The 27616-nt window shown below is 36.9% G+C and overlaps 1 protein-coding gene and 1 pseudogene across 5 annotated transcripts in view; one reads left to right on the plus strand and one right to left on the minus strand.

Moving 5' to 3' along the window:
• Positions 1-27616, plus strand: part of DYRK1A (dual specificity tyrosine phosphorylation regulated kinase 1A) — a 146141-nt gene that overhangs the window by 104061 nt on the left and 14464 nt on the right. For 4 of the 5 annotated variants that reach the window (XM_021669480.2, XM_064380147.1, XM_064380148.1 and 1 more), the window contains 6 exons: positions 2625-2744; positions 4764-4952; positions 12040-12187; positions 15718-16004; positions 18529-18675; positions 21940-22080. In XM_021669480.2, coding sequence (XP_021525155.1) covers positions 2625-2744; positions 4764-4952; positions 12040-12187; positions 15718-16004; positions 18529-18675; positions 21940-22080 — 1032 coding nt within the window. The remainder of the gene's footprint in view (positions 1-2624; positions 2745-4763; positions 4953-12039; positions 12188-15717; positions 16005-18528; positions 18676-21939; positions 22081-27616) is intronic. The other variant, XM_021669482.2, reaches the window with a different exon arrangement.
• LOC105712501 (guanine nucleotide-binding protein G(i) subunit alpha-3-like) lies at positions 6635-8022 on the minus strand (annotated as a pseudogene).

Consider the following 27616-nt stretch of genomic DNA (forward strand, 5'->3'; position numbering starts at 1 on the left):
CATCACAATGTTGCAAAACAAAAATTTGGTTAATGTGAAATCACAATGAAAGCATAGGGAGTCTTACTTGCTTTGTAGACATTTATTTGTTCTTTCCATGTATTTTGAGTAGCTCTATGCAGGGTGTTGTTTGAAGCACTGAGATACAACAACTTGGCCTTGTAGGCAGAGTTTGACCAGTTGTGGACAAGATTAGCAATATTTTGTGAAGTGATAAGCACACAGCACATACTCATATTAAATGCAGACATTTGATCATGTAACTCATGTTTATATCTTATTTTGTGTATGTACCATATATTTAAAATTGTTTTTTTTGATTGTATGTGATTTTGGTGTTTTTGAGTGAGCATCATTACTCCTGGATGTAGTCCCTGATTCTTTTTTCAGAAGTTTGAAATACCAGTGGAATTGTAAATGAACAAGTTAAAAACTTAAAAGACATTCACAGTCTTTTTTTATATAACTAATTTTAATAAATGCATGTGCTTGTTTTAGGCATGCCTCAATTACTTTGCCCCAAAAATAGCCTAAAAATGACTAAGAGGGGGTGGACTGAGGTGTAACATTGACAGGGAGCTCCTGGCAAGAGTGTCCTTGTTAAGAGTCTGGGCTAGGCATGGACATCTTCAGCTATAGTATTATCTTAGCTGCTCTTAAATGGCTCTGGTACCTTGGTCAAGTTCTTCAACATTGGAGACTCTGGTTTCTCATGTGTAAAATGGTCACAGGAAAAGTATTTAACTCTCTTGAGATTGTTGAGGGGACTACATGGGAGACTTGTAAAAATACGCATGCTAAAAATATCTTGCTTAGTAAATACCTGCTACTGTTAATTGTTATTAAGTTACGTGGTTGACTCAATGGCTTATAGACTTCTATCAACTTTTTTTATAGCGGTAATGAAGCATTGCACTGATTCGGATTTTGTGAAACCTCACATTGAGGCTGTACTCCACCCACCCAAGAGAGAGGGCTTGCTGAATAAACTACCTGCATGAAAACAATGCTGGGAACTTTAAAAAAGAAATCACATTTAAGGGAAACCTTTCATTACCTTAAATGCTTACAGCATTCATTCACAAAAAAATTGACTTGTTTATTGCACATATTATTTATGCATTAAGTTCTTAAGGAATAGTATAAAAATACTGTGAACTTAGCATTACCTACTGTTTATATTTAGAAAAGTAAGACTATATTTGACAAATTGAATAATTCAGATCTTCTTAATTCTGATATTTGTCAGACAAATAGTTATCATCACCTAGAGTTTTTTTTCCCCTTAAACCTTATTTGGAATTTTAAGAAGTAGAGGACCATGAGAAGAGATACTGTTATTTGAGTAATTCAGTGAATTTGCCCTCTGGGTAACAACTTCTTTAGAGTTTGAGTGTACATGCAGAAGAAACCAGTGTTAATGTTGGTTCACAATGAAGTGCACGTAGGTAAATGCTATTAACGATTTTATCTTTTCGGACCACACGGATGGTGAGTTTTCCTGTTCTGCGCACTGGTACAACCCTCCCTCTTCTCTTTTTTAGTGTGGGTTAGGTTAACAGTTAGACCATGATTCCACTCCACACATTTCTGCAAGGTCTTAGTATGATGTGTTTACTGTCACTCTGCCCCTCAGATTGACCTGAGTGTCCTTGGAGAGGGGCTGTGTCAGGGTCTTCTGGCTCATTTCCCAGCACAGATGTCCAGAAGAGTTGGGCAGGAGCACAAGGATGGGCCAAGGGGAGTGGTTGTGACCACCTTAATGGAATTAATTGGTTTTGAGGATCTGTTGATTACAAGAAGCCTTATTGGGAACCCTTTGACTGAGGCAGGACACTTGGAGGAGTGGCACTTGGACAGCAATCCAGGATCATTGACACTAGCTGCAGCACTCCTGGATGTGTGTATAGAGCGGGTGCATGCCCCTGCTCTGTCCTCGTTCGTAATTGCTGTGGACATGGTCTAGCAGGATGCTCACGGTGGAACCCCTCATTGTCTGTTGGATAGTGTCGAGAGCTGTGAGTTGGGATCAGGGAAGGGGACTATGAAGGCAAGCCTTGGTTAGGGGGCAGATATTTGTCAGAGGGCAGGCAGAGCCTGGTGTTGTGAGGAACTGAATTTCTTCTCGTTAGAAGCAGTTGGAGGGAATGGGGCTCTGCTGCCCAGCCTCCTTTTTTGGTGCCAGCTGGGTCTTGAAATCCTATCTTAAGGAAGCTGAAAGTTGCCTCTGAGGGCTGGGTTTATCTTTGTCTGCTAGTTGTGAACCAGGTCAGGTTTTAGGAATAATTCAGAAAGAAATTTTCTCTGGGTTAATTGTATGGTAGAGAAGCCTTGTGGGCAGCATCCTGTGTGTCTCCTAGATTGAGGTATGTATGTAATTCCACCATTTAAATTTGGGGGACTAGGATCAAAGCCTCGGGCAACTGGGGATATTATCTTCTGATTTCATTTATTTGTTCTAGTGATTGTCTTTGTTGGAATCCAGATGAAAGGGAAGTTTGAGAGAAAATGTATAATCATCTAATGTAGATGTCTTTAAGAAAGTAGATACACACAGGTTACAGAAGAGGGAATTTATATCAGTGCAGTAGAGTTAAAGTGCTAGTCTTTTCTGTCTATTTAAGGTGATGCCTGATATTGTCATGTTACAGAGGCGGATGCCCCAAACCTTCCGTGACCCAGCAACTGCTCCCCTGAGAAAACTCTCTGTTGACTTGATCAAAACATACAAGCATATTAATGAGGTAAGATTTGTTACAATTAACGTCTATCTTGCAATACATCAGTGAGAAAAAAAGCTATTTTGTGATCTATTGAAGTACCCTAAACTTTGTTCATTACTAATTGTCGTATTGATGATTATTATGAAGACTAATGATTTAGAAATAATATGATTACAACTATGTAAAAGATATATTAACAAGGGCTGCAAAATATAAAGATAATTGTGGACAACAACTGTTTTTTTTTAAGGTTGTATTTAATATACTGTTACTTCTTTTTTAAAATTTTTATTTTTTTCCTCTTTTTCCAAATTTCATTTTAGTTATTTCTATAATAACTCTTACTCAAACTAAGAAAAGGAATAAGGACTCTAAAAGCATATATGTGTTAAAATTTTTGCTTGAAGTTTTATATATTTGTTTCTACTTTTGCTATGGGTGTCAGGAAGCTCTGAAATATGTTTATACCTAGTTACAGGCATTTGACCTAGTTTATTTGATCTATCTATTTTTCTGTGATTTTATTGTCTTTTAAATTTTTATGTGTATTATTTTATCTCTTTTTATGATAAGATGTCCAGAAGCTTTTTTGTTGTAAGTAAAAAAGATAAAAAACAGACAGAGCACTTTGAATTTCCTGTGTTACAACTTGGTGTTTTGCCACAAAAAAGTTTTCTGGTGTCTTGGACCATTAACTTGATTGCCATTTGCTTGTGGCTTCAACTCTATCTCCAAAATTAATTATTAAATGAGCATTTCTGGAGGAAAACCCATGCTTTCTTTCCTCTTCCAGCGGGTCCCTGCACCCTTTCATCATTAAGGCTTGTTCTTTGCCAACTTTAGAGCTTCTTATCTGCAAAAGTTGAAAAATGTTCTTAGGTACATGCAAATTTTATAGCAATTTAATATTATTTAATGCCAGTATTACTACATTACAGTGGCAGTGCGGCAACATAAAATTAGTATGAACTGTGTCAGGAACATTTCTGAGTTAGATTTTGTACACATTTGTGTATCATAAACATGTTCCAGACAAGCTTGTGATTATCTGAATATATCTGATAAATTGTTGATAACAGCATATTAATTTCAGTTTGTTGCTCTCTGATAAATTGTTAACAAAGCTACAGTTAAACTGTTAACAGTAGCTTTGTTGGAGCTTGTTTTTGATATTAGTCCATGCAGTGTAATTTTAACTTCTCCAAAGTTAGTTTACTAGTTACCTGGACTATTGCCTATTTCACCTATTATTATTATTTATTTTTTACTAGTCTTAGAAACAGTGTTATAAGAAAAATAACTCAGCCTGTGATTAACCATAGGCTTATGGTCTTTGGGAGTAGGGGCAAAGGGGCCATAGCTGTTTTTCATTAATCATTGTATTTTTATAGGTTTAAAAACTGGTGGGCATGTCTCAGAGGATCATTTTTTAAAGTAAAACATCAGTTCGTCTACATTTAAGCTTATTTTAAAAATATGTGGCCATAAAATCAAATATAAATAGATATGTCCAGGTTACAGAAGGGGGAGTTTATATCAATAAATTCTCTTTATATCCAAAGTTGGGATTGTCTGGAAGGGGGCATGAGAGAATTTGAACTTTAGGGAGATGAAAATGTTACAAATGCTGTTTGGCAGTTGGTGATTTTGTCAAAGTTCCTCATATAGAACTCTTAAAGATCCATGCCACCTCACTGTATATAAATTATACTTTAATTCAACAAATAAATACAAACCAGGCCCTTTTACTTTTCTTGAACGGCATACTTTGGACAAGTCCCTTAACATTTCTTAATTACAAAGTATATAAATAGTATAAGTATAATGAGTTTCACTGTAGACATTTTTCATTGGTTATATCAGTGATATTTTCTAACTCAAATGTCAGTTGTAGAAAATGATTTAATTGTTTGTATTTGTTACAAAGAGTAAAAATTCCTCTATTTCCTACTTATAGATGTGTCTCAATATACTCTGATAATGCTCTTCCCCTCACAGTGATTTGAATTTTACAGTGAACACTGTGTATTCTCATTTTAGGTTTACTATGCAAAGAAGAAGCGAAGACACCAACAGGGCCAGGGAGACGATTCTAGTCATAAGAAGGAACGGAAGGTCTACAATGATGGTTATGATGATGATAACTATGATTATATTGTAAAAAACGGAGAAAAGTGGATGGATCGTTACGAAATTGACTCCTTGATAGGCAAAGGTTCCTTTGGTCAGGTAATTTAATGGAAAATGCTGAATTTAATTAATTAGAAAGAACGTCTTAGTAAATTTTGTTGTTGCAGCTCTTCCTCAAGAGCATACTTTTAATATTTGCAAATAATGCTCAGCAGTGGATATGCGAGTATTTGGATGACCATAATTCTTTAAAGGTAGTAATACTACGTCAATAATAAAAACTCCTTAGGCTTGTACAAACTTTTATGGCTACCAAGTACTCATTGTACTAATGACTGGTTAATTTTAATCACTAATAGATAGTATTGCCTCTTTGATATGGGCCTTGTATAGTCTGTAGATGATTGTTAGTATGCTAGAGATATTTACCTTCTTGTCTGATAGACCACTTCAAAGTATGCCGTTCAGGTGGCGCAGTGGGAATCTGCTTCCTTTTGAGGAGGCTTTGGAAAGCCTGGGGTTGTGCCCTGGCTTTTTCTCCCATATCTTGTTGTAACTATACCAGACCTCTAAGCAGGCAGGCAGTCTTTAGGATTTCTTGTAATCCTCAGTACCAGCATTGCTAATATTATGATTGAGTAATTTTGATGGATAGGATCATCTAGGCAGTTTCTACCAGGAAGGGATTCCAGTGGACCTGTTTTTATCTCTTCATTCTTGGCCTCTTCTCCCTGCCTACAACTTTCTGCTCCCCACCTCCTCACCCAGCCCCATTACAAAGTGCACAGCGCTGAAAACATGAGTCTCTTGCATCAGTCACACCAATACCAAGAGCTTTTGGTCTTTCTCCTTGTACTTTATTTATTTATTTTTATTTTATTTATTTATTTTTTTCTTTACTCACCATTTTAATATTGCCGCCAATTATACCAGATTAAAAATGTACACATGACAAAGTGGAAAAAAGTCCCAAAATGCAACAGTTTCAGCAAAAGAACATACTGACTAAGGAATACTACAGTTAACATTGCTACAGTAAAAATGATGGCAAACAGGGATTTGGCACCACGTTTACAAAGTAAAAGCACGCACTGTTAATACACTTTAGATGTCTCTCAACAGAAAAGGCCATGAAGATGGAAAACAAGAGGCACCTTGTACAAAACTCCCTATAACTGAGACAAACAAGCGAGAATCAAAGTGGTCAATTTCGTAAATATCTAGCAGCAAAGTCACTGGTTCTGTCTGAAATTTAGCAATTTGCATTTCTGATTGACAGCTGCCCTGGGTATGTCTGTATCCAAGAAGCTGACTTTATCATACCACATCAGCAATAATTTGGTAATCTGCATAAACAAGGTTACCCTTCAACCATAAGCTTAAAGAAAAGAGAGAATGAGAATCTTATTGCAGAACTTTCCAATGTAATTACCATTTGGAAACGATAATGGTACTTTGAGCAGGATAATAACATAAACTTCATCAAAAAAGTTGTATTTATATCCCCAGTAACTGGAAAGAATTATAAGTAATTATGGAAGTATTATATTCTGACCATACTAAGAGTTAAAAACCAAGAGTTCCTACTAAAGAGGAATATTTTCAAGATGATCTGGTCACATCATGTGCATAGTTAATATTTTCAAGATGATCTGGTCACATCATGTGCATAGTCACATCATGTGTTTTAATAAAGATTCTTTTGCAAATAAATAAAATTTAGTAAAGTTATTCTTCTCTTGATGAAGAAACCTTAAAAATGAACCACCAGTGGTTTGTTAAGAAGGGGAAAAAAAGAGTAAGCTACATATTTAAGTTCCAGAATGCAGCATGTCAACTTCACATCTGCCATAAGCATTTGAGATTAAGAAATCCAAGTGATGTCTTGATGATCGAATCACACTTTACAGTTCTTCCAATTCCAATGTCTGACTTTAGCATCTCATGTCAATTAAAAGTTCCCTAATACAGAAGATTGTGCTAAAGAGTGCTAAGATTCTGCATGCTGCTGCCATTCCCTGGTCCCGTTCATGCTTGTAGCTGCCTCACGAGACAGCAAAAGGTGTCTGGTCTCAACACTGCACACTGCAGTAACTTTCACTAACATCCATGCTTTTCAATAAAGTACACATTCCTTTAAGTTGTTTTTAATGATGACATCTGTAACAGCATCAAAAAGAAACTGCACATTCTTCGTGTCTGTGGCACAGGTGAAGTGAGTATAGATCTCCTTGGTATCTTTTCTTCTGTTCAGATCTTCAAACTGGCATTGAATATAGGCAGCTGCCTCTTTATATGTATTGGAACCTGTATATTCTGGGTAACAGATAGTTATTGGACTCCTCTTTATTTTTTCCTCAAAAAGGTCTTTCTTGTTAAGGAAGAGAATGATTGAAGTGTCTGTAAACCATTTGTTATTACAAATGCTGTCAAACAGTTTCATGCTTTCATGCATTCAGTTCATCTCCTCATCCTCAGCCAGAACAAGGTCATAATCACTGAGGGCCACACAGAAGATAATTGCTGTCACTCCCTCAAAACAGTGAATCCACTTTTTTCGTTCTGATCTTTGGCCACCTACATCAAACATCTTGAAGTATAGGTCTTTGAAGGTGAAATGCGTTTCTACAATGCCCGTGGTCTTCACTCTTGTCCGAAAAACATTTTGCTGAGTTGGAATGTAGTTAGATTGGGATATTCTATCCAGATCATTTAGGTAATATGAAGCAGAATCATTGAGCTGATATTCCCTGGATCTGCTGAAGCAAGCTTGTACCCCACCATCTCGCCATAACCGTTTAATCACTCCTGCTAGTTCTGGAGTCATGACTCCTTCTTCAGCACTGCCAGCTAAAACTAATAATTGCCGGGCATCATCTGCCCTGGCAGCTTCCCCAAAGTCAATCTTTAGCCGTCCCATGGCTCTGATGATTGCAATGATGGACTGTATAGTATTGCTGTAGACAACTACTTTATATTGTTTACATTCATCCTCTGAATAGCTATCCTCATGAATGATTTTCATCTGTTTCACAATGGTGCTTTTACCAGATTCTCCAGCACCGAGTAGCAGCAGCTTCACTTCTTTGGCCTCTTTTTCCCCATCCTCCCATAAGTTGCGGTCGATCATCTTGCTTCGCTCCACTGCTGCCTTGTCTTTGGTGCTCAACGTGCAGCTCGTGGTGGCGGCGGGAGAGGGGACACGGGCCTGGGCTCACTCACACACCGCAGGAACTGCCACTCGGCAGGCTGAGGCAGCACTTTATTTATTTAGAGACAGAGTCTCACTTCTGTCGCCCAGGCTGGAGTGCAGTGGTGCACTCTTGGCTCACTGCAACTTCCGTCTCCCAGGTTCAAGTGATTCTCATGCCTCAGCCTCCCAAGTAGCTGGGATTACAGGCATTAGCCACCACGCCCAGCTAATTTTTATAGTTTTAGTAGAGACAGGTTTTCACCATGTTGGCCAGGCTGGTCTCAAACTCCTGACCTCAGGTAATCCTCTTGCATTGGCTTCCCAAAGTGCTGGAATTTCAGGCATGAGCCGCCACACTCAGCCTCCTTGTACTTTTAAAAAGATTTTTCGGGTCAGGCATGGTGACTCACACCTGTAATCTCAGCACTTGGGAGGCTGAAGCAGAAGGATTGCCTGAGCCCAAGAGTTCCAGGCCAGCCTAGGGAACATAGAGAGACCTTGTCTCTATTTATTAAAAAAAAAAAAAGTTGGGGGGAATCTCTGGCTGTGGTCCCCCAGCTGTTCCCAATTGTAAGTCCTTCTATCACGTTGAGTTACAGAGCTCTGTTTGTTTGAGGTGTGATTTGCTGATAAACCCAGTCTCTTCTGCCTTGCAGCCCTTGTGGAATGAGATGATTATCACGCTGAAGTCCAAATATATCTTCTGACTTTCAGTGATAAGGATAGAATAGGGATCAAAATGACTTTTCCTGAATTGCCTTTTCGTTGTTGTTGTTGTTTTTGTTTTCTTAAACTGTGGAACCTGCATGTGCTTACTTCTCTCTTCCTGCCCTGAGAGAAAGCAAAATAGATGCTCCTTTTTAACCTGTGAGAAAAAGTCATTATGCTTAGAACAGAAAGTGTACTGTATGTCATTAGTAGCCACAGGTCTAAATCCAGAAAAATAAATGTGTAAGCAAATATGAACATTTGTGTTAGACCTGTGTCATTCCAGTGTGGCCCTACCAGTCCCTGATGTCTCCTCCTTCTCACAATTTGAAAGATTTTTGGTAATTATACATAATCCAGGGACTTTTTCCTTGAATGACAACTTCTTCTTCTGAGGGATTTTTCAGTGCTTTGGGCATCCTCTGCTTTTTTGTTCGCTTTTTTTTGTTGTTTGTTTGTTTTGTTTTTAAGCAACAGCGTCGTCTTATATCACCCAGGCAGGAATACAGTGGAGTAGTGATTATGGTTCACTGCCTTGACCTCCTGGGCTCAAGTGATCCTTCCACTTCAGCCTCTAGAGTAGCTGGGACTATGGGCACATGCCACCATGCCTGGTTAATTTGTTTTTTTGTAGAGGTGGGGTCTCACTGTGTTGTCCAGGCTGGTCTTGAATTCCTGGGCTCAACCAATCTTCCCATCTCAGCCTCCCACATTGCTGGGGTTACAGGCCTGAGCTACCACACCTGGGCTGGGAGTCCCTCTTGATGAAGGTGTTCCTGTTTGTCAGTCCGAAGCAGCTTCTCTATCAGCTTCTTAAGGAAAGGCATTTGTGAGGCCCAGTCCTTAACTAAAGGTGTGAACACCCTATACTGGTCCCCAACTGGTCCCCACAGCAAGAGGTGAGTGGTGGGTGTGAGCAAGCATTACTGCCTGATCAGCAGTGGCATTAGATTCTCATAGGAGCTTGAGCCCTTTTGTGAACTGTGCATGCAAGGCATCTAGGTCGCATGCTCCTTGTGAAAATCTAATGCCTAATGATCGGTATTTCATCCCCAAACCATCCACCTCACCCCTCCCCTGGCCGTGAAAAAAATTGTTTTTCACAAAACTAGTCCCTGATGCCCAAAAGGTTGTGGACTGCTGCCCTAGACCTAGAGATTGCCACCTCCGCCATGAAAACGTCACTAACATTTGGGCAGTTGCACTTAATAGGTCACTTTTTTTTTTTGAGGCGGAATTTTGCTTTTGTCATCCAGGCTGGAGTGGAATGGTGCGATCTTGGCTCACTGCAACCTCTGCCTCCTGGGTTCAAGTGATTCTCCTGCCTCATCCCCCTGAGAACTGGGATTACTGGTGCCCGTCACCAGGCCTCGCTGGTGATTTTTATATTTTTAGTAGAGATGGAATTTCACCATGTTGACCAGGCTGGTCTCAAACTCCTGACCTCAGGTGATCCACTCACCTCAGCCTCCCAAAGTGCTGGGATTACAGGCATGAGCCACTGCCCTGAGCGTAATGGGTTACTTTCTAACTTTCCTGACATCTACCATGCAGATTGTGGCCATACAGCCTGCTCTCTAAGCTGATTTGCCCCGATGACTCAGTCTTTATGCTCATAGTTACATTTTTCTTCTCCCTTTCACCTTCGTTTTCTCATACTCAGATTCTGCAGAAAGGTGAGCACAGTAACCCTGTGACGATAGAGGACTGTTTGACATTGAATTCCTTTTTTCCAGGGCAAACTGATACTTCCTTTCTTGGGCTAAGGTATTGTGCAATGTCCATGTTGAGGTTCAGGTCCTGTGCCTCACCAGGAGGACAGTTCTGTATTGACTTGGTCAGACTTTTCCCACATGCTGTGTCAGGTTATTGTCAAATGAGGGATTTCTCCATTTCCTTAGCCAATAATTACCAATCCTGATTGCGTATAGAAATTTCTTGGGGAGCTTACCGAAAAAAATACTGATGTCTGGGCTTCAGACCAGTTAAATTCTCTAGGCATTGATGTAAAAGAAAAAAAAAACACCACCACCTTATTGAATTTGTAATTCATGGTCAAAAACTGGCAGTTAGCGTCTTAACTGTTTGGCAAGTCAGTAGATGCTCGGGCCCCCATGAGTGTCCTTTGTTCTGCAGACCATCAGGATCTGGGCACTGAACTGTAATTCTTGGTGCAGTCAGTACATCCAGTGAAACAGATGCATGTTAGAACCACTTAGCCACATGTTTTCAAGGGTAGTCTCTGTGATAAAAGACCACAAATAGTGTCTTTTAGAACTGGGTGAAACCAGATATTAGTGCATTTTCTATTCCAAGTTTGATTTCAGTTGAACCATTCAGAATCTGTCACTCACAGTAGATTCAGCCTTGACTGATGTAGATCTGAGAACATATTTTCCATCTTCTTCCTGATCTAATGGTTTCATCCTGCTCCTTGGGATCATTTGGAGTTCCTTTTCCTTCCCAGACTTACAATATTACAAATGTAACTTCCATTTAATTAGTTGTAATGGTTATCGCTGGTTAATAAGAGATGTCATTTTCTTTTACTTATATATTGATTTTGTAATTTTTATGTAACTATTTTATAATAGTATGAACCTCATTTTAGATGAGTGAAATTTAAAGTGAGGGCTGTGCATGGTGGTATGTACTCAGGAGCACTGTGGTTTCCTTAGCAGTGATTCTCATTTTTAAACTATCATAATCCCCTAATTGTGGTGTTTATGACATTGTAGAACTTTACTGGTAAGTTGTGTTTATTTTTTAGTATAAACTAATTTTTCTTTTATATACTTAAGTTTTTATGTATTATAATCTAATTGGAAGTTAGAAAGTTATCAGAAGCCTTCTGAAATAAACTTTTAAATATTTCATACATATTCTTAGGGTTCAGGTTTCTCTCATTAAAAGAATAGTTGGATGAGTTGTTATATAGTGTTAATTAGTAAGAAAGATACAACTAAGCAGTTGTCAAGATTCATAATTTATTTCTGATGGAGGAAAATAATTTTCAGAAAATTATTTTGTGGATATTAAGAAATACTGTACAAATGCAAGAAGAAATTCACTTTAAAAGATTGATTTAAAGTTACTGTGTAATAAATGGCTATATTGAATAGAATTATACAGTATCTCTTCTACTTAGGAAGGTCAGAAAAGTGATAATTATAAAAATGTGTAATTGAGAATTAGGTAAATGTTATAATTAAGGTGAATTATAAATTATTGTGAAATTGTTGCCATTAATGCAATAGAGAATTATTCATGTTTCCTCTCTTTTAGGTTGTAAAGGCATATGATCGTGTGGAGCAAGAATGGGTTGCCATTAAAATAATAAAGAACAAGAAGGCTTTTCTGAATCAAGCCCAGATAGAAGTGCGACTTCTTGAGCTCATGAACAAACATGACACTGAAATGAAATACTACATAGGTAAACAGCGCAGTGTGCCCCAACCCAGACCAAAACTTTGAGTTAATGGTTCTTTTTTATCAAAATATTTTTTTTTACTTTAAAGTGGTTGATTAAAAATGTGTTTCTTTCTGTTGGACAGCAAGATTCATACAAGTGACTTGATCTGGTGGTAATAGTCTAAATCTTGGGAAATGTGCCTTCCAGGTAGCATAACATGTAGAAACAAATGAGAATAGTGTGTGTAATTTGCAGTTTGCTGGTGCTATTTGTTTGCTTTAATGATGCATGTTTATCCAAAGGGTCATCTTTCCAGAAACTTTAACCATTTATAAGCTAGTTCAGAAACTAGTTGTGAGCTAGTATGTTGTTAGTGGTTGTGGAACCATTTTGGGGGCGTCTGCAGCAAGATCTCAGGCTCCTCCCCAGTCTCTTCATCAGCTTGGTAGCATTAGAAGCTGTTAGACTTAGACTACAGTAAAGAAATAATAGCCACTGCTTATTGAATTTTCACCACATTCCTTATGCTTTTTTTTCATCATCTGTAATAGTCGTAACAGCTTATAAGGAAGATGGTAGAATCCTTAAATTACACGTGGTTTTTATAAAAGGCAACATATCCAGGGTCATAGGGCTCTGTAGCTAGGATCAGAAGCTGTACTGCTACTACCTAACTCCAAAGCCTATTTGTTTCATTCTCACATAGTCTTCCTTCTGAAAACAGAAACAGGAGACAGAAGAATTGTGAAAATACTGAAGTCTAGGGCCAATTGATACATGGACTAAACATCTTCTTATATACCTTCTTTCATATTATTTTAAATCAAATTTAAATGTCAGTGATTGTTAAGACACCATTTTATGTAGCATCAAGGAAAAAATTGTTAAGTATTCATATAAGATGCCATCAATCGAAGATACAGACCTTAAGATCAGCACATAACCACAGTCCCTTGTGTTCAGAAATGCTGACTTGACTTGACAAACGTAAGGTTGAGTTTTATTTAGCAGATTCTTTTAAGAAAACATTATGGTTCTTTGGTCCCCGCAAAAAGGTAGAAACAAATAATGGGTGTTTAACAGGGGCAAGCTTCAGATTGTTCAGATTAGATTTTGTTTGTGAAATACTGCCCATTTCTCTTTGTTAAAATATAAACTGAGTTTATACTATTTTTCTTCCTTAGTTTCTTTACAGATACTGATATATTTCATAATAATAATATTTTTATCTTAAAACCATTCTCATCACACTCAGTGAAACTTTGCTGTTCATTGTCAGTTATAACTTACATGAAGTGACCCATTTCCATTCAAGGGTTTTAGAAACAACATCAAGGAATGTTCTAAGGATGCTTGACTTACACAGTGATCTCTGAACATGCCTCCCACCTTCTACTCACTCTTGAGTATTTGCTTATGAAGCAGAAAAAATATTGATAGCATACTGTAACATTTTAATTCTGCTTTATTTAAAAAAGACATAGCTGGCATATAGTTAAGCCCTCAAAAAAAATGTTAGCTACTCAGTTCTGTATAATGCTAGTATTTTGTTTTGAATAAAGTGACATTAATGATCATTTTATTAATTGTATTAGTCATTACAGATACTCTTTGGATGAGTTTTGAAGTTCTTATTTTAGAAGATGGTGAATGCATAGTGTCTCAAGAAACTGAGATTCTGTTTGGAAAACAAAAGAACTTTAGATTAGATAAGTTCATGTCAATTGAATTGATGCTTTAAACTTACGTTATCTGAAAGTCATATATTTATTTTTATGATGTAAATTAATTTTAAAGTGATTGATGAGTGTAATTTATTCTGATGAGTTTTATTGTCTTGTCTTTGAACTTTAAAAAACATCTACTACTTTACTGTGTAGCCAGATTTCTTATCTGGATTATTTAGTACCTGCCATGGTCTAGTTAAAAGAAAATTCAGTTTAAGTCTACAACAAAGTTGCCAGCCCTCCATTCTCCCCAAAATTCAGTTAAAAAGACTGAACAAATACGCTTGTTTGAGCTTTCTTTCACAGTGTCTTTAGTGCTCAGCACATTGTAGATACTGAGTAAATGAATAAAGAACTGTGAGGTCAAGTGAAACCGAGTAGATCTTTCATTTGGAGAACATTCTAATCACAGAGCTTCTTAAAGGAATTTTTATAATCACCTTAGAATTCTGACAGCAGTTACTTTTTGCATTCACTTTGTGGCTACTCATTAACCAGGAGATTAAAAGCTATGCATGGACCATGATTGTGAAGTATCATGGAACTATGTTTTTAGTTTTAAACCTATGAACTGAAGTGATTAAGAGCAGATATCTTATATATCGTTTAAGGATTGCTTTGTTATGTTTAGTATCAGGTTATGCTGTAGACTCCTATATAGCCATGTAATTATTTTTATTGTCTTAATTAATTCTAACTTCAGATCACCTATATCATGAAAGATCTAAAAATGGTACTGATGTCCACTACTTTGAGACAGAAAGCCCAGGAGTACTATCAGGAAAACACAGTGTATCCACAGTTAGTGATCAGACATTGATTACTATCAGTTTATTCCAGATAGATCTGTAGCGAAACGTCTCATTTTGTAATACTAAAAGTAACCTTGACAAGATGGGTGTTCATGTCATTGCAGTTGTGTTACAGGTGCTCGGTTTGGTATATGTAAGACTGTTTAACAGTCAGGGACAGCACTTTATCGAATAACCTCATCTGATGTGAAGTCAGTGTTAATACTTAAAGCACAATGTTTGAAGCAATTTAGTGAGTATTCAGCCTTTTTAGAGGTCAACAGTGATAGCGATCTATGTATTCTATGCTGTTTCACCACTCACAAGACTCCTCATCATCTCTTCTTGTAGTTGAGATTTATTTTGAAGTTTTTCAAACCTTCAGTCTCACACAAGAGTTCTCATTTACCAATTTGATGAACACAGTTAAGTACTCCAATACTTTTACTAAAGCATGATTTTCAGACATTTGTTGTATTTACCTAAAGGGTGACAAAAAAAGCTATTATCAAAAATTGTGACAGAAAATTACTAGTGAAATCTAAAGTTCTGCAGCACAGATAAATTTCAAAGCCTACACAGAGGGCTGCCAAGTACAGCATTGTCACAAACCAGAGATCTGAGTAGGTGGAGCTTAGACATAGGAAGCTGTGAGGTAGGGCTCTCAGGAAGGAAAAAGTACTTTCTTTTATAAATGAAGATAAAATTGCTGAAATATTCTTACTACTGTTTGTTCATTTGCTACTTGTGTTTTCAGATCTGACTTTTTTAAAGAAACAAGGCATTTTGGTAGTACTGCTTACCTTGTATGACTTATTGACAGACACTGTATCTGTTTAATTCAGCAGAAGAGCAACTTAGATATTCTTAACTGATTCAAAACTGCTATTACTGCAAAATGCTGATCTCCAGACTTTAACTTTTCACTCTGCATTTGACGTAATAATGTTATAGGTCATTTGAGAGTGCTTGTGTATGTTACTCTCATTTTATTGTTATATATAATTTAAAATGAAACTCTTTTCTCTTTCAGTGCATTTGAAACGCCACTTTATGTTTCGAAACCATCTCTGTTTAGTTTTTGAAATGCTGTCCTACAACCTCTATGATTTGTTGAGAAACACCAATTTCCGAGGGGTCTCTTTGAACCTAACACGAAAGTTTGCGCAACAGATGTGCACTGCACTGCTTTTCCTTGCGACTCCAGAACTTAGTATTATTCACTGTGACCTAAAACCTGAAAATATCCTTCTTTGTAACCCCAAACGCAGTGCAATCAAGATCGTTGACTTTGGCAGTTCTTGTCAGTTGGGGCAGAGGGTAAGTATTATTTCAGAACTTGTGAATTAAACAGAAGGAAGTAGAACGGTGTAGGTATTAAGTTGGTGCAAAAGTAATTGTGGTTTGTGCCATTACTTTCAATGGCATTACTTTTTTAATGGAAAAACCGAAATTACTTTTGCTCCAACCTAATAGATATTTGAAATGTTAGTAAGGTGTATACCATTTAGAGACAATTACAGGATGGTTATTTATCTTTAAAATGTAGCAGTTAATTACTTTATGTTGATATCTGTTTTGGAGAAATACCTTTTAAAATGCAAATAGCAATACTTTGACTCAAAAGACATTGATTTTTTTTGAAATAGGTGTATTTAAAATTATATGTATGCTAAAAGATGAAGGGAAGAGAATAGGAGATGGAATGATTAAATATTAGGGGATTTGTGACTTTCCCAAGTAAAGGTTTTAGTATAAGTTTTGGGACTTTTCAGTACTGGAACATTGAATCCTTGCTGTAAAATATTTCTCTGAAGATTTATCAAGATAAATCTTTTTCCTCAAAAACTGATGGTTCAAAAAAATGCAGGTAATTTTGATTAGTCATGGTACTAAAGCACAGAAAATTCAGTTGATAGACTTACTTGTTTTGATAAATTTGTCTTATTTTCTCCACTATTAAAAATTTACATAAATTCTAACAGATAATCTAAACTGATTTTTTTTAGACTGCTAAAAACAGATGTGTTCGTAGTGATGATAATAAGTTTAGCTGATTTAGGAAAGCAGTTTTTCCCATCATTCTTAACAGCATTATGAAAACTACTCTTAACAGCATTGTTTTATATATAAAATAGAGTTACAGGTGTCTCCTTTTTAAAGGAATTGCTACCATCATTTGATAACATTGTACTGATTTTTAACACTATTCCTTTTGCTTGAAAGTGTTGAAACTATATTTCTTTTGTTTTAAAGAAAACCCCAACTAACATACAGATGTTAATTTTTTAAGTAGTGTGTTTTCTGTTTATTTTTCCAAATTATTGAAATTTTCTGTACTATCCTACTTTTGTCCAAGTTTTGACTATAACAGATTAATTTAATCATAAAGATTGATAGCCAATTAACAGGACTGTCTTTTTGTTATTTTCTGCAGCTTCTGTTATGGTGGTGATGCTATTGAATGTTGAAGTAATTTTTAAAAATTGGAGTAGGAGGCAAAGTTTGCAGTTTTAGATGCCTTCAAAAAATCAAGAGATGCTTGTAGTTAATATGGGATAGAGTATATTGTGAATGAAAAATACATGCCCATCTTGAGAGTAATTTGAATAGATTTTAGAGTTGGGACATTTTCCCCCTATTTAAGCCAAATTATATATTTTGTCCTAATATTAAACATCATTTCTGTCTAGTCAAAATGAGCCAGTTATCCCTATAATGAATTTTCAACTATTCAAATTCATTGGAATCACATGGGGAGTTATGTCTAAAATAGGCATGCAGTGGTCCTGCCTGTGGATCTATTGGATTAGAATCAGAAGGCGGTAGGGCAAGTGTGTTTTGGGGAAAGCAACTGCTTTAAACAAGTTAGATACGGATGTGACAGAGTTCTTGGCATAAGCTGTCAAATACAAGTCTCAGGAGTGGTGAGTCTTTGGGCATAGGGAATAAGCAATGGTATTGGCTTATAAAAAACTCAGAAGTGTAGTACTACTTCCTAGTTCTTTAAGTTAGACTTTCTTCTTATAGTTCCTTAAGGTTGGTTGACCTGTATGTAGGCTTGAGATTGTTCTTAATGACTTGGTGGGAGGTTTCGGTGGGAGCCACAGAAAACTTTATGAACTTTCTGGCTGCATGGTTAGGGTATTAAGTTAGGAAATTTAGTTAGGAGGATTTTATTTCTTTTTCTCTTTTAATAAGTGAAACAAATTGGGTCTCTGAAGACGTCCTTGCATTACTTCATTGAAAATAGTCCATTTCAGGATTGTCTTTCTCTAAGAAGTCTTGGATGGAGGTGGAGAGAGAAGAAGCTATTGGTCAGAGACAGTTGTTAATTGAATCTTTATGTGGCACTGTCTCTGGAATTTATCTGTGAGACAGCAGAGTACAAATGTCTGATTTTTAAATTACATTGTATTGAAGTTACTTGACTTTTAACGCTGAGAAATACATTGTTTAGGTTAATTTAAATACAGTCTAGTTGTTAAGTTAGTGGTAAGCCAGTTGCAGGAAAGAATAATTATTAGGGGAATAAATTACTTTCAATAGTGCTTTTTTCTGGTGAGGCATAATTGTTTTAAGAACTATCATGATGACCAGTTAGGATTAGACCAAACAAAAGGGCTTCAATTTTTACACATTATGCATTTCACAGTTAAATTAACCAGTCCCTCCAAATGTTTAGTTCTTTAAGCCATATTCATAGTCTAATGTTGAAATTAGTCAGTGGAACCCTAATTCAGGAATTAGCCAATTCTTTTCTGTTAATATCAGATTAATTTAAATTCAGTGCTGACCACAGTTTTAAGCAATTGAAGTAATACTATTTTGATATGTATTTCAGATATACCAGTATATTCAGAGTCGCTTTTACCGGTCTCCAGAGGTGCTACTGGGAATGCCTTATGACCTTGCCATTGACATGTGGTCCCTCGGGTGTATTTTGGTTGAAATGCACACTGGAGAACCTCTGTTCAGTGGTGCCAATGAGGTAAATGGTGCATTGCTTTACAAATTCTGTTTTCATAATTTGTTTTTGTCTTTCATCGATGACAATGTAAAAGTTGTTTTTAGGCAGAGATGAAAGGTGAGGTCAGTTTTGAATATACCTATTTTTTCATATTTGTCAGTGGTCATATAATACTAAGTTTAGAATTATGAGATAGGAAATGTAGGATATTTTAATTTACTCAGGAAGGAGAACAGTTAACTAGAAAGTGTTAAGTATTTTGGCATAAATTTTACAGGTTTTAAATACAATAACAGAAAGCTTAAAGATGATAATAAAGAAATGAAGGCCGTCCTGAAGAGTAATACAAACAGCACTCTAAATTTTTAGATTATAATTTGGAGTTGAAGAGGTAATGATCAGTAGGATTGATGGATACTCAGTCTGAATAATTTAGAGTAAACTAGATGATGGAATTATAGGGCTACAGAGACTGTGTGCAGTTCTATAGTCCACAGGTTTTCAATCTGTGTTCTGGGAGATTTTTGAAGGTCAGAGGCAGTGAGTGGGTGGACAGGGACAGGTCACACTTCTCTGCAGTCAGATAAATTGGGCTATCATTGTTCATAAACTATTCACCTGTGGGGTTTTGTTTGTTTTTAAAAGAAAAATTGACCATTGCAGATCTTGATCAGTCTATTTATTTATAAATGAGAAGAGAAAGGCCAAAGGCATTAATGACTTGTGCCAGATGATGCAGCTGTTAATATGTGGTGTCAGAAGCTTCTCTTCCATCCTTCCTTTTAATTCATTTTTTTTTTTTTGAGATGGAGTCTTGCTCGGTTGTCCAGGCTGAAGTACAGTGGCTCGATCTTGGCTCATTGCAACCTCTGCTGCCCAGGTTCAGACAATTCTCGTATCTCAGCCTCCTGAGTAGCTGGAATTACAGGCAAGCACCACCATGCCCAGCTAATTTTTGTATTTTTACTAGAGATGGTGTTTCACCATGTTGGCCAGGCTGGTCTCGAACTCCTGATCTCAAGTGGTACACCCGCTTCAGCCTCCCAAAGTGCTGAGATTACAGGCGTGAGCCACTGCTCCTTTTAATTTATTTCAACTTCAGCTGGTGAGCTGCTCTTTGATAGTGACTGCCATAGTTTGTTTTTGTTTTAGTATAAATCTTACTGTGTAAATTAGTATCTTTCTTGGGCTTAAACGATATTAAAAAACCTCAGTGGTTTCCCATGTTACTCATTGTAAAAGCCGAGGTCCTTTGAGTAGGTCACAAGTTCTTACTCCCTCTGATGCCAATTCTCTCACCAACACTTGGTCTCTCCTTCTCCCCTCACTCTGTGGTCCCTGGCAAATGCCAGCCATAGGCCCGTACTAGGCCCTTTGCATTTCTTCTTTCCTGTGCCTAAAATGCTCTCTTCTGAGATAGCGCTTGGTTCCTTCGCTTGCTGATGTTAGTGTTTGCTCTGATGCCACCTTCTCAGTGAAACCATATACCCCGCTTATGGTTGCAGTCCCCCTTATCCCCATCCCATAGTTCTTAGTCAGCATCTGACATCATGTATTTAATTATTTATTGATACCACCGGCTGTGGTGGTTCACACCTGTAATCCCAGCACGTTGGGAGACCAAGGCAGGCAAATCACTTGAGGTTAGGAGTTTGAGACCAGCTTGGCCAACAAGCTGAAACCCCATCTCTAATAAAAATACAAAAATTAGCCCAGGGTGGTGTCGTGTGCCTGTAGTCCCAGTGTACTTGGGATGCTGAGGCAGGAGAATTGCTTGAACCCAGGAGCCTGGGAGACAGAGCCAGACTCCGTCTCAAAAAAAAAAAAAAAATTATTTATTGTTGCTCTCTTCCCACTATAACATAAACAACTTTTTGGCAGAGATTTTTATATGTTTTGTTTATTGTATTCTACCACTAAGCATGGTTCCTAGCCTGTAATAGGCACGCTCAGTTTGAGTGAATGAATCTGTACTTTAAAAAAAAATACTTGGCTGGGCGCGGTGGCTCACGCCTGTAATCCCAGCACTTTGGGAGGCCAAGGCGGGTGGATCACAAGGTCAGGAGTTCGAGACCAGCCTGTTCAATATGGTGAAACCCTGTCTTTACTTAAAAAAAATACAAAAATTAGCCAGGTGTGGTGGTGCATGCCTGTAGTCCCAGCTACTCAGGAGACTGAGGCAGAAGAATTGCCTGAATCCAGGAGGCGGAGGTTGCGGTGAGCCGAGATCACGCCATTGCACTCCAGCCTGGGTAACAAGAGTGAAACTCTGTCTCAAAAAAAAAAAACAAAAACAAAAACAAAAAACTTATTAGATCCATACTCTATTAAGCCTCTGGGATTTTTTGTTTTTAGTGGTTATTTAATATCCTCTGAAAACTGGGCCGGGTGCCGTAACTCAACGCCTGTAATCCCAGCACTTTGGGAGGTTGAGGTGGGACTGGATTGCTTGACCCAGAGTTTGAGACCAGCATAGGCAACATGGTAAAACTGCATCTCCACAAAAAGATTTTTAAATTAGCCAGGCGTGGGGCCGGGCGTGGTGGCTCATGGCAGTAATCCCAGCTCTTTGGGAGACTGAGGTGGGCAGACCATTTGAGGTCGAGAGTTCAAGACCAGTCTGACCAACGTGGTGAAACCCGTCTTGACTAAAAAATCTGCCTGTAGTCTCAGCTATTCTGGAGGCTGAGGCAGAAGAATCACTTGTACCCGGCAGTCAGAGGTTGCAGTGAGCTGAGATTGCACCACTGCACTTCAGCCTGGGCAATAGAGCAAGACTCCATCTTAAAAAAAACATATAGCTGGGTGTGATGGTGCATGCCTGTATTCCTAGCTACTCTGGAGGCTAAGGTGGGAGTATCACTTGAGCCTGGGAGGTCAAGGCTGAAGTGAGGTGTGATTGCACCACTGCCCTCCAGCCTGAGTAACAGAGCGAGACCCTATCTCAAAAATAAGTAAAGAAAAAAATTTTATAAAATAAAATTCTACAAAAACGGAACCTTTAAAACTTCCTCTCATCTTTCCTTACTGTTCAACATTGTATCCATGGCTACCTGACATAATGTGTTTGTTAATTGACTGTCTTCCCTTCTGTGGGGTATTTGGCTCAAGGAAGGAAGGGCCTTTCTTGTTTGTTCATTACTGTATGCTGGATGTCTGGAGGAGTGCCTGACACATAGGCGACGTACAATTTATTTATGAATGAATGAGTGATGTGTGACTTGATGAGCAGGAGTAGATGTACAGTAGAAATTACAGGTTTTATTGTTGTTATTTTTAATACAGGTAGATCAGATGAATAAAATAGTGGAAGTTCTGGGTATTCCACCTGCTCATATTCTCGACCAAGCACCAAAAGCAAGAAAGTTCTTTGAGAAGTTGCCAGATGGCTCTTGGAACTTAAAGAAGACCAAAGATGGAAAACGGGTAAAATAAGGATATATACATTTTGAACCTTTATTAAATTTCTTTACCATACCTGTCTTTTTATAGCTCATTTTGCTTTACTTGAAATCAGTGTGTTTCAGTTAACAATTTTATTGATAACTTAGGTAGATACTTTGTTCAGAAGTTGAATATAGTTTGACCAGAACTATCAGGTGTGGACCAGTGTTTGATTAATGGTCAGAGTTATCTTTAAAACTTCATTTTAAAAACTGTATGCCTGTATTTTGAGGCAGCTGATCACATCACCATGTTTGGCTTCAGCAGTAGAATTCATAAGTTTGACCTTTTTTTCTTACAGCTTGGGCATGTAGTGATGTCACAGTTAATTACCTCAGCTGTGAACAGAAGTCACAGTTGCAGTAAATGATTTTTTTTTAAAGTTCATTTGGTAAAATATGTGAGAAGATGGTTTTTGGCTTAAGTAGTATTTGATTTTTTTTCAAGGATATTAACTGACTGTATGGTCCATTGATAGAGTCACATTCCTAGCTCAGTGACTTAGATAGCAGAAATTTCACATCTCCAAAATCTTTAAAAGTGAGGTTTTTATAACATTGTTTTAGTAATTTTCTTTTATCTGAGGACTTTGTTTAAAGATACCTAAACTGTGTCAGTTTAATAGAGTAAATTAATAGAGTTAATTTTGCATATTGGTTTTTACTTTTGTTTTATAGGTCTGTAAATAATCATGTTTTGTAATTTAGTTTGGCTCTAGTATTGAATGAATATAATGTATAAATATGTGATTGAATATGACCTCCCCCCACACATACACATACCTAAGTCACCTTGTGATTGTAGTTTTGCATTTATAACGTTTAAGAGTTTATTTTTGCTTGTTATTTTGCCCTTGCATTTTAGCGATGCTGCCACCAGGTGTCATTTTCAGTGAACTGAAGATGATGGTTGATTGCCTTAATTCACCTCCACATAGCTATGGAGTCATAACTTTTAATATTAAATGATTTTCTTTAGAATATTTAAAAGCACACATATAATTATATCTTTCAGAACTGATTTGTAAGTTACTGCATTCTGCCATATTCTCTAAAGCTATAGGCAGTGCAGTTTCCAGCTGCTAAATTATGCCTACTCCCCATAAGGAAAGGACGGAAAATGCCATCGAGACCTCCTGGGCCCTTGTTTTTCGTTTATCCACATAACTCATTAATCATGGCCCATTTTCTGTGTAACCTAAACTTAGCCTGGGAATCCTTACTGGCTTCACCAGCATTCAGAGGAGTTCCTACCAGTTTGAATTAGCATGGAGAGGAAATTAAATCTCTTTTATGTTGTCTCTCTCTGTGATACAGGCTGCTGCTTTCTCCATTTGAGATTTATTTATTTATATTTTGCTTCTGCTATTTTTTTTCCTCAGTAAAACATCCCATTCCATCTGCTAAATTTCTGCCTCATAAAACCACAGTGACCTATCATTTCTTTCAAATTGATTTATAGGTATTATTGTTTTTAGATATTTGGAGTGGGGGCATTTCAGAAATGAGTAGATTGTCTTTTCCCTTTTAAAATTGGAAGTGGGTATCTTAATGTACATTTAATACATGTGAATTGATAATAGATTTTTTTTTTTTTTTTTTGCATTTTAGGTTTTGGGGTACATGTGAAAAACATGCAAGGTTGTTGCATAGGTGCATACGTGGCAGTATGATTTGCTGCCTCCCTCCCCTTCACCTATATCTGGCATTTCTCCCCATGCTATCCCTCCCCAACTCCCCACGCCCCCGCTGTCCCCCCTCCCCAACAGACCCCCGTGTATAGTGCTCCCCTCCCTGTGTCCATGTGTTCTCCTTGTTCAACACCCACCTATGAGTGAGAACATGTGGTGTTTGATTTTGTGTTCTTGTGTCAGTTTGCTCATGAGATTCTTTTAGTCACACTGAGCTATTGACTTAAGCAACTTAATTTTTTAAAATAGGAAATATTTATTTATTTATTTATTTTTGAGATAGAGTCTCACTCTATCGTCCAGGCTGGAGTGCAGTGGTGCAGTCTCGGCTCATTGCAACCTCCACCTCCTGGGGGTTCAAGCAATTGTCCTGTCTCAGCCTCCCGAGTAGTTGGGATTACAGGAGCGCACCACCACCCCCAGCTAATTTTTCTATCTGTTTTTTTTTTTAGGAGAGATGGGATTTCACCATGTTGGTCTCTATCTCTTGACCTCATGAACTGCCCGCCTCCTAAAGTGCTGGGATTACAGGCGTGAGCCACCGTGCCTGGCGTATTTTGCTTTTAAGAGAGAAATTCTGTAACAAAATCAAATAATTACATTACAAAGGATACACTAGAAATTTTAACCAGAGATATAAATAGATGTGCATATACTTTCATTGGCTGTCTCTTTGTGGTTTGTTTAATGATTTTATTTTTACTTTTAATTCCTCATTTTACATTTCAAAAGCTCTATATTAGAGTTTTCCAATAATGAGATCAATACTTACTATGTATTATTTTCTTGATAGAGATGGAGAATGAAGAAGTAAGACAATAAATGATGCTGTTTTTTGAAGTATAATTTGTATATTGTAAGATGCACATTTTTAGTGTTGAGCTTGTTTTCACCTTTATATACAACATTGTCCTTCCTGTCTAAACCAGTATGAAAGATTTCTATCTCAAATCCTCTTGTGACCCTTTTCTGTTATCCCACTGCTTTCTGATTTCTGTCATCAAAGGTTAGCTTTGCCTTTTCATTGGCAAACTTTGTATAAATGGAGCCTTATAGTATTTATTGTTTAGTTTTAGTTTTTCTTCATTCAACAAATATATTGTTTTTGGAAATTCATCAGTATTGTATGTCTCAGGAATTGATTTCATTTTATTGTTTCAAGATATTTCATTGAATGAACATATCATAATTTATATTCACTTGTAAGTGGTCATTTTGTTTGTTCCCAATTTGGGACTATTAAGAATAAGGCTACTCTGACAGCACAGTCTTAAGAGTAGAATTGCCAGGTTATGGGGTATATGTTTGCCTTCACAAGAAAAACCACCAGTTATCCAAAGTTGTTTTATCATTTTATATTCTCATGATGCAGGAGGGTTTCAGTTGCATGACATCCTCACCATTTGATATGGTTTGTCTGTTGGATTTTAGCCATTTTCTAGTTGCTATGTCGTGGTTTGATTTGCATTTCTTCAGGCAGTGCAGTGATACAGACCACCTTTTCATATGCTTATTAGCCTTTCATATATCTTCTCTGAGTTAATGATCTAGTAGTCCTTTGTCACTAAGTTTTTTGTCACATATATGTCAGTGTATTTCCCTAGACTGTGGCTTGCCTGTTTCTTTCTTAATATGGTATCTTTTGATGAATAGGGAATTTTACTATTGATGAAGTTGTATTTGTCAACTTTTTTTTTTTTTTGGTGCTTTTTCCTATCCTAAAAAATCTTTGCCATCTTCAAGTTTATGAAGATACTCTTCTTTGTTTTCTTCTAAATGTTTTTTAAATTTTATTCTGCCTTTTACAGTTAGGGTTCCATGGTCTGTCTTGAATTAATTTTTGAGTATGGAACAGTGTGAAGGGGTTGAAGTTCATTTTCTTCCCTTTGCTTACCTAGTAGTTACAACAGCATTTGCTGAAAGCAATTCCTTTTCCCTATTGATATATTTTCTGTTCTAGGTCCTTTCTATTCACATATGAATTTTAGAATCAACTTGTAAATTTCTACCAAAAAATAGTGCTAGCATTTTGAATTGGAGTTTCATTTAGGAAAATGGACATCTTAACAATATTGTCTTCCACTCTATAAAAATGGGTTATCTCTCCATTTATTTAGGACTTCAAATCTTTCAGCAGTGTTTTACAGTTTTTAATGCAGAAGTCTTACATATTTTCACTTCATTCCTAAAGTTTTTAATTTTTTAGATGTTCTTTTAAATGGCATTTAAAATGTATAATTTCTTAATTTTTCATTTCTGGTATATAGAAATACAACTGATTTTTGTGCATGATTTTTATATCCTAAGACCTTGCTAAATTTATCCGTTCTAACAGTTGACCTTTCAACAATAAAAGTTTGAACTGCACATGTTCACTTGTGTGCAAATTTTTTTTCAACAAATACAGTCAGCCTTCTGTAATAAAAAATACAGTATTCCCTGGATGTGAAACCTGTATATGAGGGTCAACTTGTCACGTATATGGATTCTGCACGGCCTCCTTGTGGAGCTTGAGTATATGTGGATTTGAGTATATTTGGGGCAGGGGCAGTGTCCTGGAACCAATCCCTGCGTATACTGAGGGATGACTGTATTTTCATTGTTGAAATTTGATAGGGCTTTCTACTTAAGCAATCTTATACTCCATGAATAAAGACAGTTCTGTATTTTCAGTTGTGTGTCTTTTTTGCTTTTTTAATACCATGAATGGGTTTTGAATATTGTTAAGGTTTTTCTGCATCTATGGGGATCATCATATGATTTTTCTCCAATTTTGCGGTAAAATACATTAAGTTTTTGAATGTTAAGCCCCTCAGCCCTATCAAGTCCCTTATATATATTGTTCAGTTCAATTAAGGAATTTTGTTTCTATATCATTAGTGGATATTTGTCTAAAATTTTATTAATAATACCATCATTAGGATTTGATTTTAGGATTATGCTGGACTTGTGAAACTATTAGAAAATATTCTTTCTTGATTTTCTTAAAAAAAAAAAAGGTATATGATTGGTTGGCATTACTTCTTTTGTAATGTTTAGTAGAGTTTGGTGATGAAACCTTCAGAACCTAGGGCATTTCTTGTTAGTAGAAGGTTATTTAATTGTAGTTTATGTTTTTTGATAAAAATACGGTTATCTAGATTTTTCAAGTTAGTTTTGGTAAGCTGTGTCTTTCCAGAAACTTTTCTTTCTCACCTAAATTGTTGAATTTGTTGGCATAAAATTATCAATAATATTTTACTATATTTTTAATATCTAGAGAATCTATAGTGATAGTCTCTCTTTTATTCCTCATACTGGTCATTTATACTTTGTTTTTTCCCCAACTAGTCTTGCTCAGGGTTGATAAGTTTATTAATCTTTTCAGACAACCAGGTTTTGACTTTGTTGATTTCTTTTCTTTTTTTTCTATTCTTGTTCTAGTTTCTATTCTGTTTTTTACTCTTCACTATGTCCATTTACTTGGGTTGAATTTCCTCCTTTTCTTGCTTCTTTTAAAGGTGGAAACTTAGATCATTGATTTTTAAGCCTCTTTGCTACTATAGAATTTAGTGGTATAAATTTTCCTCTAAGCACTGCTTTAGCTGCATCCTGCAGCTAGCTAGCTAGCTATTTTTTTTAGAGACAGAGTCAGTCTCATTCTGTCACCTGACTGGAGTGTGTAGTGGTGCGATCTCGGCTCACTGCAACCTCCATCTCCTGCGTTCAAGCGATTCTCCTGCCTCAGCCTCCCGAGTAGCTGGGACTGCAGGTGCGTACCACCACGTCCAGCTAATTTTTGTATTTTTAGTAGAGACAGGGTCTCACCATGTTGGCCAGGATGGTCTT

Source organism: Aotus nancymaae, unplaced genomic scaffold (assembly GCF_030222135.1).
Source record: "Aotus nancymaae isolate 86718 unplaced genomic scaffold, 86718_ANA_hifiasm-v0.15.2.pri h1tg000022l_1, whole genome shotgun sequence".
NCBI lineage: Eukaryota > Metazoa > Chordata > Mammalia > Primates > Aotidae > Aotus > Aotus nancymaae.